We start from the raw sequence: 15,966 nt of genomic DNA on the forward strand, positions 1-15,966 counted from the left end.
CACTCGCACATTTACTCCTAGTGGCAATTTGGATTATCCAATTAACCTATCCCCACAAGATGCATGGGAGAAAGCCGGAGTACCCGGAGGGAACCCACGCAAACATGGGGAGAACATGCAAACTCCACACAGAAAGACCCCGGCCTGATGATGGAATTGAACTCAGGACCTTCTTGCTGTGCGGCAACAGTGCCAACCACCGTGCCACCATGCTGCCTACTTCAGTCATATCATCACTAAACACTGTTGAGCCTGTTCCACTGGCAGCCATGCATATTCATGCCATAAGATAACGAGTTAGTAAGTTAATGTTGGCTTCATCCGTCCAAAGACATTTCGAGAACTGTGCAGGCTCTTTTAGATTCTTTCTGTCAAAGGCTAATTTTTCATTTTTTATGCACTGAATTAGACCTTATCACAAAACCATAAAGAAGGGTTATATAGATGAGTGTGCAATTGTGCCTACTGACAAATGAATGCTTTTTTTTTTTATTTTTATTTTTTACAAAAACTGGATGGAGAAAGGAATTTGAAAATTATTTAAGTTTCTTGTTTTCAGTCCAGGAATTTTTAACGTTGCTAAAGCTTTTGTTGCATTTAAAAATGATTTTAAAAAATAATTGTTCCATTCTGACTGGGAAAAGAAGAATGGCTTAATACGTACTAGCTGTACATACAAAATAAACCCTTCTAAAGTTAGTCGAGTTAATTTAAGATACTTGTTTATAGGGCTGGGCCATATCATACCGTTCACGGTAATACCGGTATAATGTCGGGCAACAGTAAGAAAATGAAATATCGCGATAGAATATGGGAAAAACGCACATGCGCAGTGCCTTTGTTTTCATACGCACATGCCGTTGTTTCAGTACGACTTTGCTAAGCTACGAACCCGCACCGCTTGATGGATTGTCAGAGCATTACTGAGGATATGTTGGCCAGTTTCCACTGGAAATGCCTTTTGGTTAAACTGTCAGCAAGGAATTTGCATTTGCACTGTTACATTTTTATATAACTTTAATGCACATAAAAACAGCTGCTTGTTTAAGTGAAAACACATTGATTTATTTATTTATTTTTTTTTTTTTTTGGGGGGGGGGGTTTGCACTAATAAAGTTGTGGAGTTGTAAAGAGTTGGTTAGAAGTTGGTCTAACTGCTGGTGTAAAGCGTGTCAAAGCAAGGTGTTACTGTAATCCCGTTACATTTTTCAATAACACAGTAAGCTAACGTTACTCTGCTATGTTCAGTAATTACATCACTGTTAACTGTATGAGTTACAAAGGTTCTTCAGTTATCTGCATAGGGGTGGAGGAAAGAAAACAAACAAACAAATAAATGTGGCTTTTTGTTTCCTGCATGCTTCCTACAGTCAGCTGATTTCAGTCCATGTGCAGAAGAAGGAGGGAAATGGTGGAGCTTACCTTACAGTTATTTTAATTGCATGAAAGGACAAACTGAAAACTGCCTTCAGGACAGAAACAGCTGCAATATACCGCTGCTCTCTGCAAGCATCTAGCTAGCTAGAGATTTGTGTTGACACTGGCATTGTAGCCTAAGGTTAATACTGTTAACTAGTAATTGTGAGACAATGCGTGTCAATTCATTGCAAAATGTGAAAGTAATGCAACAAGCAGTGTAACGAATTATGCAAAGTACTGCATTACTTTTAAGAAAAATAACACGTGATGTGTAAAGCATTATGTTTTTAGACAGTGGTTATTAGCAGACATTATGACAGATATGTTAGGTTCTAAAAATCACAATTTTTTTCTGACAAACACTTTGATTAAATTCTCACATAGCATCCGAGTCCAACAGTCCACTTCACTAACAGCAGCAAAAATATCACACACACAAAAAAAACCTCCACAAAAAGCAAAACAAAAATCCCCCAAAGCAAACAAAGCAGTCTTACCCTCTGAAAAGTGGGTAAGGTTAAAGATATCCTTAAAAACTCACCTCAGTGTCGCCGTCATCGGACAGAAGTGAACTTCACTGGCTCATCCTTTCCTTTTACAAAGATTTACACCCTCCTTCAGAGTAAATAGATGTGGAAACATATTGACAGCAGAGGTGAACTGCGGACTTGCAGCCTACACGCTCTTCAGATCAACGGCGGCACCAGTTGTTTGTCCTACAGCGGCCACCATCCTGTTATTTCCACACTCTCACACCAGGGGTCGCTGAAATTTGGCAACGGGACTTCCTGTCATATAGCGACTAGTTCTGTGTCATACAGCGGATTTTGGTGTCGATCTGATACCAAATAAATTAGGAGCTGTATTGCCAATACCCAGTGTTGGGAAGGTTACTTTTAAAATGTATGCCATTACAGATTACAGAATACATGCCCCAAAATGTATTCTGTAACGTATTCCGTTACGTTACCCAATGAGAGTAACGTATTCTGAATACTTTGGATTACTTAATATATTATCATGCTGTTTACAACTACGTGAATATACTATTGCTGTTACTGAAGGTCGCGGCTCCGAACGTAGTAAAGGGACCTCTGGCTAATACATCGGTTTGGTGTCGGGCTTGTAGCCAAAAACTAGCTTTACTTTGTTGTCTGGGTCAACTTTGTTTGCGAAAGACAGAGAGAGGCATTGAAAGGATGCTCCAACAGAACTTATTGTTTTTGGAGGAAAACACAAACACGTGTACAGTCGAGTCTTAATAGCTTACTTACAACTGGTCAGGCACTCTTCTTGGCTGCAGTGGTTATTATTATATTTACATGCATCTAGCTCCCGTTTTCCATACTTTTCCTTTTTCTCCCTCCCTCGCTCACAGACACATAACGGGTATGGCAGTCCATTCTCCCTGCAGCATGGACTACACTGCCTATGATGCTACATTCTTTAGAGCTATACCTGTAGCATTCTGCCTATTAGCTTAGCACAACAACAACAAAAAGGTGCTCTCTCACCCAGGAAACACCAGAGAGAGAGTCACCCTGTAACCATGGCAACCGTAACGCTGCCGCCTGGAACAACAGAACATAGCTGTCAAACAAAACCCAAACAGTCCTGACCCGCCACAATAAGAAACAGGAAAATACCGCCGTGTAATCCATTTATTTCAACAAAGTAACTGTATTCTAAATACCACCTTTTTAAACGGTAACTGTAACGGAATACAGTTACTCATATTTTGCATTTTAAATACGTAACGGCGGTACATGTATTCCGTTAATCCCCAACACTGCCAATACCAATACGGATACTGATACTTTTAAGTATCTTTTAAGGGAGCTTATGTAGGGGAGAGCAGTGTGTCATGAAATGTATGAGCTAAGTCATCCTACATTTACCAAATTCTGAACACATTTTAATGACCATAAAATGACAGTGTTTGAATTTTTACTATCCACATTAAAAATACCTTACCAGTAAAAGAAATACATTTAAGCATTCCTTATATATCGTTACTGTGTTGTTGCAAATGCCTGTTTTTAAAGGACTTTGGGTCTGCTTCTGCTGTTTTAGTGTGCTATAGGCTATAAAGAGTTGATGTGACAGACAACAAAGTTTTTTCATAATGCTTGTTTGAGGTACATTTTTTCATTTAAAAAATGATAATAAATATGTATTAAACACAGTTCAGTGGGATTCATACTGGACTTTGACGACAGAAGCAAAAAAATTGATCCAGATGCGTTTGTATCGATCTGATACTGATACCAGCATTGCTATCAATACTATCAATATTTGAATTGATCGTTTGAAATTTTTAATTTTAAATAATTCCTTTGAGGTGAAGTGGTTTACCAACTTACTCAATGACAAAGGCACGATTTGGAACGCCTTTTCAAACATTCTTTTTGTAATTTTTAATTGATTTATTTATTTTTACCTGAATGTGGTTTCAAGATTTAAAAAAATACCTTTAAAGTTATCTAGTTCTCATAAACAAGCTCTTTTGGCTTGGAAACTTGCATACAAACCTAACTTCTCTCCAAAAAGTTATTAATGTATATAATAATGGAAATATACTTTATAAGAACAAGTCACTTTATTATTAAAATCGAGTTGAAAATGGTATTGTGCTATTTAAACATTTCTTTGGCGCCGAGGGAAATCTTTAAGTTGAACTAGTTTTATCCAAGTTTAACATACCTGTTATAATCAAAGAATGTGCAGTGGTGTTTGAGGCTCTGTCAAGACGGGTGCTGTAAGTTTTTTGAGGCACAATAGCCAACATTCTAATTAGTGATACATTTTGGCTACATAGAGGAAAATTCTGCTTAACCAATAATGTTATGAAGGCTTCTTTTAAAATACTACATAATGGGTATATACCCAGTTAAAAAGACATTGGATGGGTTTACGCTTGATATGAATTATTGTTGTTCTTTGTGTAAGTTATACATTGAAAGTATAACTCTCTCCCCCCCCCCCCCCCCCCCCCCCCCCCCCCCCCCAATTCCCAAAAAGGGAATGAGCGGCGGGGCTAAGGTTTGCGATGAGGAAAAGCAGTATTTATGTCTAACACTTTGCCCCTGAAGAATATGTCAGTGGCTGAGCATCAGTCACCCGAAAAGTGTTGTCCCAAGCCCAAGGCCCAAGCCCAAGGCCCAAGCCCAAGGACGAATAAACAGCAATCTGCCTTCTCTTTGCGTGGTAAAGGTAGCCACAATGGTGTCATTTTCTGATTGGGCTTCGTGGGTGTCTTTACTTATATTGGTAAAAAGACTGCAGTCAACAGGATTTATAAAGGGGTTATATGTAAAATAAAGAAATTGCCTGTTTTGCTAGTATCTTTATGGTTCTTTGTTATTGTACCAACATTATTATCAATCCAGTCCATTTCGGCCATTTAAAATATTGTTAATGAACTGTTATGTTTTATGTGTTGGAATTTCACTGGTCTGTATGCCAAATTTCTCTTTAAAAAGACATTTTAGTGTCAATGAGAGTTTTGTAGCTTGATAAATAAAACATATAAAATAATAATCTTTACTAAAAGGCTTCTACCTTGTGACAGGAATGCTGTCTGTGGCTTACAATGACTTTATAACTTTCATGAGAGATACATTTGACAGATTATAGGCCATTTTTCGACAAATACCAGAAATTGCTCTTTTGGCACAACAGCAGCTAAGGCTGTGAAGCTGGATCAGGACAACGTGACACACCCTCAAGCAGGCATGATTAACATTAACAATGGTCCAACAATGGGTCTATGATGCCAAATACGCACTGTAAAAGTTTAAATGCCTTCCTCGTTAAACAACTTCTGATCTCTGTTACATAACCTGGTCACAGAAATTATAAATGTAGCAATGTGCTTGAGGTCAACTTGACAAGTACTGTAAATATATCAACAGGTTCATCAGCACATGGTATTGTAATAGAGTTAGGCTGTTGTGGTTTTCTAGCTGTGGAAACGAGAAACCGGAATCTGCAGTGATGTTGTTAGAGATGTTTTGCATATCATTATTGTTATGGGATGTGTAGATAAGCAGTAATAAATATGTCAAGACGATCACCTTATTTTCTTTAGTCTTTTTATCTCTACAGGTGCCCTGGATGAGGCTGAGGACTACATCCAAGACCTGGAAGCCAGGTTGGAAGAAGAAGCCCTGCCATCTCCTGTCCTCTTCAGCAGATATCGGTCATCTGATGACCTAACAGGATTCTACACTAAATTTCCATCTGACAGTGTCTTCGGGATGTTTTAGGAGTCCATCTGCTTATTGACAGTGGGCTAGACTAAACAAAGAAAACTGGTGAGGAAGCCTGCCTAGAACCCTCACGCCACGCCATTAATAGATGAGTTTCTGATGAACTCTTTGAGGGATGTTCATGGAGCTCCATCGAGCTGCTGACATGTTTATTGTGAGCAATGCCAAATTGCCATCACCTGGACCAATTATCTATTCATTCATCATGCTGTCCTTCCTTCCTATCTGGATAGGCAGGGAAAAGGTCAAGGCCACTATGCCCCTCAAATTCCAGAGATGCTGCCAGAATGTGACTGTCATGCTAGACTGCCTGGCGATCACACAGGAGACATCCTCTTCTCTGACCTTAAAGTCACAAACGTTCTCCAATTGCAGGATCAGGATGACTCTGAAAGGGCTGATGGGTGTTTCTCCCAGTGGGTTGGAATTCATGTCACCTCCGTATACTGTCTGCATCTCTGATAAGGAGATGACAAGCATCAGTGGAGTCCTTCCCTGGCTGGAGCCAGGAGACCAAGACGGGGCAGACAAAGGACTCCTTATCCAAGACCTCCTTGCTGATGTTGGAGCTAAACTTTTCATTCCACCTTTTAAACGTTCAGGGCATTTCAGCAAGCTTCACACACTTACAGTGATTGAAAGTATTAATCAGATTTTATTTTTATTAATCATTTTTTTAATGAAATAATGAATGTTATGTAAATAAGCTAGGGTTCTGTAAACATCAAATCCAAAGACTTCCTGAGCCCTATTTGCAATAGTTATATATTATATGAATATTATATTGAATCCCACGTTTTTCTCCTTGAACATTTCACTTCAAGAACTCATTTGACTTCAAGGATTTGATTAGCAAAACAATTCTGGATCCAACTCTTTGCCCTTTTACAGTGGGATGCAAAAGTTTGGGCAACCTTTTTAATACTCATTATTTTCCTGTTTAAATTGTTGGTTGTTACAATAAAAAATGTCAGTTAAATATATCATATAGGAGACACAAACAGTGATATTTGAGAAGTGAAATAAAGTTTATTGGATTTACAGAAAGTGTGCAATAATTGTTTAAACAAAATCAGACAGGTGCATAAATTTGGGCACTGTTGTCATTTTATTGATTCCAAAACCTTTAGAACTAATTATTGGAACTCAAATTGTCTTGGTAAGCTCAGTGACCCCTGACCTACATACACAGGTGAATCCAATAATGAGAAAGAGTATTTAAGGGGGTTAGTTGTAAGTTTCCCTCCTCTTTTAATTTTCTCTGAAGAGTAGCAAAATGGGGGTCTCAAAACAACTCTCAAATGACCTGGAGACAAAGATTGTTCACCATCATGGTTTAGGGGAAGGATACAGAAAGCTGTCTCAGAGATTTAAGCTGTCTGTTTCCACAGTTAGGAACATATTGAGAAAATTGAAGACCACAGGCTCAGTTCAAGTTAAGGCTCGAAGTGGCAGACCAAGAAAAATCTCGGATAGACAGAAGTAACGAATGGTGAGAACAGTCAGAGTCAACCCACAGACCAGCACCAAAGACCTACAACATCATCTTGCAGTAGATGGAGTCACTGTGCATCGTTCAAGCATTCGGCGCACTTTACACAAGGAGATGCTGTATGCGAGAGTGATGCAGAGTAAGCCTTTTCTCCGCACAAACAGAGCCGCTTGAGGTTTGCTAAAGCACATTTGGACAAGCCAGCTTCATTCTGGAATAAGGTGCTGTGGACTGATGAAACTAAAATTTAGTTATTTTGGCATAACAAGGGGCGTTATGCATGGAGGAAAAAGAACACAGCATTTCACAGCATTCCACCACCATATTTTACTGTAGGTAGCAGTAAAATATGGTGGTGGTTCCATCATGCTGTGGGGCTGTGTGGCCAGTGCAGGGACTGGGAATCTTGTCAAAGTTGAGGGACACATGGATTCCACTCAGTATCAGCAGATTCTGGAGACCAATGTCCAGGAATCAGTGACAAAGCTGAAGCTGCGCCGGGGCTGGATCTTTCAACAAGACAACGACCCGAAACACTGCTCAAAATCCACTAAGGCATTATTCATGCAGAGGAACAAGTACAACGTTCTGGAATGGCCATCTCAGTCCCCACACCTGAATATTATTGAAAATCTGTGGTGTGAGTTAAAGAGAGCTGTCCATGCTTGGAAGCCATCAAACATGAATGAACTAGAGATGTTTTGTAAAGAGGAATGGTCCAAAATACCTTCAACCACAATCCAGACTCTCGTTGGAACCTACAGGAAGCGTTTAGAGGCTGTAATTTCTGCAAAAGGCGGATCTACTAAATGTTGATTTAATTTCTTTTTTTGTGGTGCCCAAATTTATGCAGCTGCCTGATTTTGTTTAAACAATTATTGCACACTTTCTGTGCAATAAAATAGGTAGTGGTCCTACACATAAGGAGAGCATAAATACACAAGGCATTCATAATTCATAACTCAGTTACTAATAACATAAAAGTTCTATACACACAAGTGATTCGTTTTTACAGCGTTATGTTATTTTGTACTCTAGTGTAATGCCTTCCAGCTCTGCTCTAACAAACACTGTTTTGTAGCTAATAATAATCTTTTTATGAGTGTTAAACTGTACTGGATGGCTGTTCATAAGCATTTAAATCTTAGCAATTGAAATTTGAATTTACCAATAATCTTCGTCGCAACCAGAAACCTGAAAACCTCTTGAAGTAGGAACACTCACAAAGCAACATTCATATAGTCTAAGAGCTCTTGCTTGCTGATTTTAGTCTTTGCTTTACAAGCTCATAGACGAGTTCAGGATGGCTTCCCTTAAAAGTTAAAATAAAAAGGCAGTTAGTCTCTAATCTGAACTGAAGGTATGTGATTATAATTTATAGCACGTCTGTTCTTCAGTCATGCAGAAATACTAACTCTAAACTTTAACTAGCGCTGTTATAATCCAGCCATAGTCTGATTTAACCTAAAACCACCTCTATTTTTGGTGTTTGCCATCTGTGTAAGCCACTCGTGACGAGCCAGATAAGGAGGAACAGCCGACATACGGAGCTGTGAATAGTGTGAGGTCTGGTACGGGAATGCAGAACATGCATGTGGTTGCAGAACCCTTTACCGGCTGCATAAAAAGGCTGTTTTTATGTTTCAGGTTAAATTCAAGTGTACTTGTGCTGTTGCATCACTTTCAGGAATAACGTGACACTGTAACTGCCCCTGTTGTCTAATACCTTTGCTTATAGTATGTACAGCAGCTCAAGACTTACTCTTATGGATTGTTTTTAACCAGTAGATATTACTATGTTTTGATTTTGATTTTATGTTTATTACTTCTGACTGTTGTTGTGAAATACTTTGTGAACCTTATCCAAAAAGGCTCTGAAAGCGGGTTTTTTTTGTTTTTTTTTTAAACTTTGATGTCTGTAGAGAGCAGGTTTACTTTTGCGTCTATGAGCACATCATTCAATTCATATCTGAATGCATAATGGACTGCACTGACAGTCATCAGCCCGAGGCTCAGCTCTGTGCAAACCCGATCAATACAAAGGCCAATTCAACCCCCCAAAAGTCCCCACATCGCCTGCTCTCTTCAGTGCATCAGCAGGGAAGCGAATAATGCTCTTATTAATGGGGGTGAGCAAACACGTTTTACACAAATGTAAATGCACAGGCATTGTGCCAGACTGAACTGTGGCCATCAGAGCACACGCATGGACAACATTTTGACATAGAGGTATGTATACCTTTAATGTGTCACTGACAAGGTGGAATTCCTGCTTGCCTACTTGTTTTGGTTCAAAAATTCACAATGAATGAACTTCATTCACTGTGGATGCTGTAGCAATGTGGGTAAACCTCGTGATAAGACATATTTAGTCATAATAGTTTTCAGATGAATGTCTAATGAAGGAAGTAAGCAGGCTGGAAATGTTAAAAAGAACAAAATCATGCATGTTTTGGTTATTTTTTACACGAGGAGTGTGGTGTGGAGATGTTTATTGACTTTTTTTCTATGAGATGTGGCAGCTAGTGAACAGGGGCTTGATTGAGGGTGTACAATCAAGACAGAGAAGAGTACCCAGATCAGATCAATACTGTGCAGATGAGGGAGTCTCATGGGAAGAAGCTGGGTTTGTTGCCATCTGGGGTCCCTAAGAAGATCCACTTTAACACAAGTTTAATCATTTGATCCCCACAGAAGGCACACAATGAAATTAAGAGTATCTGCACAGGCTCAATTCATGCTTCACATGATGATGGTGTTTTGTTGATTTAGACTGAAAAGCATGATGTAACAGGGAAGTACTGCAGTGCTCTGAAGGTCTCCTCACAAAACACAACTTGATATCACTCCCATATTGGTGTGAGTGCTCTCAGAGTAATTCGAGGGCTTGCTTGGCTCGTCATATGATGCCTCTCCAGCTATTACAGTACATTAGAAGGAAAGCTTGCAACCAGACTGTGGAGCTCATCTCCAGGATGTTTGTACTTCTGTGCTGCTGCTAATGTAGGAATGACAGGTGCTCTCCTTTTCTCAGGTGGTGCTGGTGGAGAAAAACAGCGACTGTGTAGTTAGTTAGCGTGTGTTTGGGAGCTGGAGGAAGACGCACGAGTGTCCTGGACGGGTGGTCCAGGGGACCACCCGTCCAGGACACTCATCCCGTTGCTGTCCCGTCTCAGGTTCCAAAAAAAGCATTCGGTTCCTGGCCCTGCACAAAAACGGTGCATCGTTGTGTATCTGAATCTAGATCTTTGTCTCTGTCCATGTCACAAACTGAAAGCATTTTCTTTTCTTTTTCTTTTTTTTCCCCCCACACAAGAACATTTCATAATCCTGTATTTTTTTTACACTTCTCTTTTTTTACACCAAAAATAACACAGACAACCAAATTTTAACTTGACTGGTTACAGTTCCCTCTAACTCATTATGATGTACATTTCTGCAAAAATGAAAAAGACATGTACTGGGCAAGAAGTATTAAAAAAACATAGATGATTACTCGTTGGATGCAAAACAAGGCCCAAATGTACAAGAACTGGCAGCTGGTGGTCCAAAACCAGAAAAAGAACCAGAACACCCAAAAAATGAGATGAAAAAAAAGAAAAAAACTAAAGCAAAGACAGGAGGAGGTAAGGAGGGAGAGCTCAACAGGAGACAAAATGATAGGAGACAGGCAGGACCTTAAATACACTGTGAACTAACCGAACACGTGTAAAACTAAGCGGAGGAGTAAAGAAATCAATGAAAAACTGCATATAAAACAAAGACGGACCCACAATGCAAGTGAACCTTTCAGAACAAAACAGGCGATATAAAGTATAATCAAAAATGTAACAGCAACACAATTAAAATGATCATAAATCACTCAGCACAACTTCTATTTTTTTTCATCTTTTTTCCACGTTGACTGTCTTTGAAATCATCAAGCATTTTACAACATCTTTTTTTAACATGTCTTTCAATATTTTTGTTCCTTTTCTGTTTAATAATTTATATCACTCATAAATCCCCTTATTAAATGTGTTACCGGTGGGTTAAGCCCCCTTTAAATAGCCAACAGAAGGGTTTAATCTCTTATTAAAGTGGATGGTTGAGGCATTCTGATATAAGTGTTCTTCATGTTAGCACAAAGAAACTATTTCTGTGTTTGATTTTTTTTGGGTGGAACAAGTTCTGATTGTCTTCATAAACTACAGAGAGCATGCTGTAAATTTGATCTAGCTACTTTGGCCTTCATCATGGATTTTCTTTCTTTCTCTTTGTGTGTTTCACTGTTTCTCTCTCCCCCTTTTCTCCCTGTCTTTGCATTCATGCATTATTTATCTCTCAGAGCAAACCAGCCCCCCCCCCCCCCCCCAGCCCCTCATGTCCCCACTGCCCTCCTGTTCTATATAAATCACAGTCACTTTCAATTGGTACGTAAGATGAAACCGTCACTCCCATTTTTAAAACATATTCAAAACTAGGAGTTTAAGTTTCTCAGGCGTACTCTCTGGTTTGCCTTTTATGTTCATCATGGCATAGATTCAACAAGGTGCTGGAAATATTCCTCCAAGATTTTTGTCCATACTAACATGTCAGCATCACATAGTTGCTGCAGATTTGTCAGCTGTGACTCTCATTCCGGTACATCCCAGAGGTGCTCTATTGGACTGAGATCTGGTGACCTGCTGGAAGGAGCCATTAGATGATCCGTACTCTGTGGTCATTAAGTGATGGACATGATCAGCAACAATATTTAGGTCGGCTGTGGTGATCAAACAACACTCAGCTGGTGCTAAAGGGGTCCAAAGAGTGCCAAGAAAAAAATCCCCAGACACTTAAATCACCATGAGCAGCCTGAACTGTTCAGGACAGGATGGATCCATGCCTTCGGGTTAGTTACTAAAAATTCTGACCCTACCGACCGAATGCTGACACAGCTGATAGGAGAGACACCCAGTGTGGTCTTCTGCTGTTGTAGTCCATCTACTTCAATGTGTTGTGCATTCAGAGATGCTCGTCTACATACCTTGGTTGTAACGAGTAGTTGTTTGAGTTGTTTTTGCCTTTTTATGACCTCAATGCAGTCTGGCCGTTATTCTCTGACTTCTGGCATCAAAAAGGCATTTTCACCTGGAGAACCGTTGCTTGCTGGATATTTTTTCTTTTTCAGACCACCCTCTGTAAACCTTACAGATCATTTTGTGGGAAAATCTCAGTAAATCAACAGAAATATTCAGGCCGCTCTGACTGGCACCAACAACCAAAGTCACTTAAATCCCCTTTCTTCCTCATTCTGGTGCTCAGCTTTAACTTTAGCAGGTCGTGTCTGACCATGTCTTCGTGCTTAGATGCTTTGGGCTGCTGCCATGTGATTGGCAGATTAGACTTTTATATTTTCATAATAACTTTTAACATGGATATTAAAGTCAGTACAAGAACAGATCTGCACACATTGCATCATCATTACATAATATTTTCCAACTGTGAAGTCAAAGAGTTCAAGTACAATGTTGATGAATATGGCCTTTACCGTGATCAATACCTACACTGGGAGATGAGTGAGACCAGTACTTCAACTTTTATTATTTATTAATGAGCTGTTTTACATTACAAAATTTTAAAAAAGAGTTTTGCCAAAAGGAGTGTGAGAACTAAACTACTTACTCTTAAATGAATAATCTCAATTATGCTCCCTAATGAGCTTTATTACAATTCTGGGAACCATACTGGATAAGTCACAAGTATACTTCAATGCCCTTTAACTTGTCAAATGTTGAGTCAAGTGAACCCGATTAAAAAAGAAAGCTACAATATAATTTATTTTGCTTTAGGGATTTGAAGTAAGTGAGGATATTGCACTAACATCTACTTACAGAACTCATAAACATCTCTGTCATTACTGAAGCCTGTTCTGCTGCTACGGCGCTTTAAACAAGTATTGTCACGATTTGAATCCATCATTTTTTTTTTTTTTTGCCTCAGGTGTCTCCAGCAGTACATCACCTCTTACGCATAAAGGCAGCAGTGTTTCTGAGAAGAGCAATCCTCTCATTCCACTTCTCTCCAGATGATAAATAATTTAATATGAGTTTTAAATAGGTCACATAAAAAAAAGAAGTGATTTTCATGTGATGTGATAGAGTCAGACTCACTGTGCATCGCGCGCCACATTCAGCCCACGTTGATCATAATTGGGCTGGACCAGTAATGTGCCATTGTGACTCTTTTGGCATAAATTATAAGAAATAAATGTGTTACATTGCAGAAAAGGGTCTGGTAGCTCATTGCCTAGACTGTCCTGTAATTAGAAAACAGAAAGTTCTTGTTAGTTTACAGACAATGCCTCATTTAAAAAATACACCGTGCATTGACTGTAAAAAATAAATAAATAAACAAAACAAAAAAAACCAAGAGAAATTTCTACAGTAAATGGCCTGCATTTGTATAGCGCTTTTCTAGTCCTTAAGGACCCCAAAGCGCTATACACTACATTCAGTCATTCACACACGCATTCACACACTGGCGATGGCAAGCTACATTGTAGCCATAGCTGCCCTGGGGCGCACTGACAGAGGCGAGGCTGCCGGACACAGGCGCCACCGGGCCCTCAGACCACCACGAGTAGGCAAATATGGGGTTAGTATCTTGCCCAAGGATAATTGGCATGCAGCCAGGAGGCAGCCTGGGATCGATTCTGATTTTTGGCTGACCTGCTCTGCCACCTGAGCTAAAGCCACCCAGTTGTGAAAAAAGGTTTCTGTTATTTAATTGCTGATGTATTATTCTGTTGTAATATATATATCTCGGCAGCTGTAAAACACGAGTTAAAAAGTCCAAAAACTTATGCCCACCTTCTCTTGATCCAAGGCTGTGCACTGGCCAGATTGGAGTTTTTGCTGGGCTAATTTTGCCCCCCCCCCCCTCAGCTTTATGTTCGACACCTCTGGGACATTAAAGTTAACTTTTTATTTGTATGTTTGTTTGTTGGTTGTTTTTGGTTCCTCAGTCACACATCCGTGTGACTGAGGGGGCTTCTGTTTTCAGTCTGACGGATGTCTTCCTTTCAGAAGTTTTTCAAAGGAGGCTCATTTAGACGGGAGGCAGTCTGGTTTTTAAAACACTTGGTTTGTTCGACACAACAGCAACTACCACGTAATTTAACCATTTAAAAAATATAAAGAAAGCGCCATTTCGTGTGTCTGTGTGTGTGAGTGCGCACATTGTGGGCGTGGAGAGGGAGACGGGCCCTTCCCTGAAGCCGCTGAGCGCTTCTGCCAGATGAAACGCTGTAGGAGGAAAGAAGCGCACGCAGGCGTGAATCCGATGGGTCAGTCTCAGCGAGTGGATCGCATCTGCATCAAGAGCTCACGGACTTAGTGACTTCCCGCTGCGGGTTTCACACCTGACACAGCTCACTTACTCGGACAGTTTCTTATTTATTTCCTCCTACTCTAACAGCAGAATCCAAAAGATTTGCAAAGACACACAATAATGACAACCGAGTTCAGTGCAGACTAAAGACTGCATCACTCTGCCCTGCATCCGACGGCTGACCTCCCTGGAAAGATGCAAACAAGACACAGAATGCATTGCGTGTTCGTAGCAGTGTTGCTTGGAGCGGTGAGTACTCTCTGACATAATCATCGCGGGTGTTAAATATTTGCCGTCAACTTCACCTGGTTACATTTTTCCCTGTCACATCGTGCGCAAAAAGCATGCCAGTTGCGCATCAACATGGTCCCATTAGAAGGTGGTTAAAAGCTGGTGCGAGTGTGTGGGGGAAGTTTTCTCTCTTTCACGTGTTTTATTTTCTTTTTATTAATATTTTTTCTTCCTGTCCAGCCTGTCACGCCCTTCACCTTTTGAGAGAAAACTTTCCTGAAAATCTTTACTTTTCTCTCTGTGATTTAAAGTCCCAGTCATGTTAGATGATACTGGTATTTGTGGTGCTCGTAAAACAGCCCACCTTCGTGTCTCTGCACCTGTCCCACCCGCAGACCCTGGCTTGACATTGTGAAGCAAGAATGGATGTATGCAGGAGCCATTCAGGTTGATACTCTATAGCCTCAGTTGTGGATCTGTAGTTCCACCCTTCTCAGTTACATGTGGCTCCACAGACAGCAGGACAATAACAATGTAACAGTGGGCTCTGTGGAGGAGATCACCAGTAAAGCCCGGGTTTGGTTTAACTTTGGTGAATTCCTCGATTTACTGAGTTTGTGAGGCAAACTTGTGATAATGGGCATACAGGAAGTTAAACATTAAGCATGATCTGTAGGGCGATTTCTGCACAGATTCTCACCACTGCGAAGGCCTGGAAGATGAAGCTACACAGAGGCAAAAACAAGCAGATGCAGGAGATGGAAGTAAACATAGAGGGAGGGAGACAGGGGGAAAACATGAACATGTGAGAGAGGGAAAGAAAATCCACCACCTTATGAGGATTGATGAAAACTATGCAAAACTGTCCGTTACATGGACACGGTCAGCCTGTGCCGTGAGCTCGTCAATGTCTTGGTTTTTGGAGCCGGCTGCATCACTGATACGTGACAGCTGCTCCCACTGATGGGTATACATCCTCTGCTGGCTCAGCACATGTAATATTGATAGAGTCTGAACCACCCTCCTACCCACTCCCAGCCCCCTCACTTTTCCTCTCCTCCTTTCCCCCTTACATGCTCACTTGGCTCGCCTCTTGTCTGTTTCTCTCCCTTTGCCTCTCGCTCCATGAAGTGATGATTCAGCTTTGTTTGCGAAGGCACGGGGTTGTCGTGTAACTGGCACCCAGTGGGCCAACAGCAG

At 40.4% G+C, this 15,966-nt stretch overlaps 1 protein-coding gene across 1 annotated transcript in view; it reads left to right on the forward strand.

Moving 5' to 3' along the window:
- The first annotated feature begins 14,265 nt into the window (after nt 1-14,265).
- Nucleotides 14,266-15,966, forward strand: part of ngfrb (nerve growth factor receptor b) — a 37,425-nt gene continuing 35,724 nt past the window's right edge. Inside the window, exon 1 of the mRNA XM_085170619.1 lies at nt 14,266-14,784. Within this exon, the coding sequence (XP_085026745.1) occupies nt 14,731-14,784 (54 nt within the window). The 5' untranslated portion in view covers nt 14,266-14,730. The remainder of the gene's footprint in view (nt 14,785-15,966) is intronic.

The sequence above is a fragment of the Neolamprologus multifasciatus genome, chromosome 8 (assembly GCF_963576455.1).
Source record: "Neolamprologus multifasciatus chromosome 8, fNeoMul1.2, whole genome shotgun sequence".
Lineage (NCBI taxonomy): Eukaryota > Metazoa > Chordata > Actinopteri > Cichliformes > Cichlidae > Neolamprologus > Neolamprologus multifasciatus.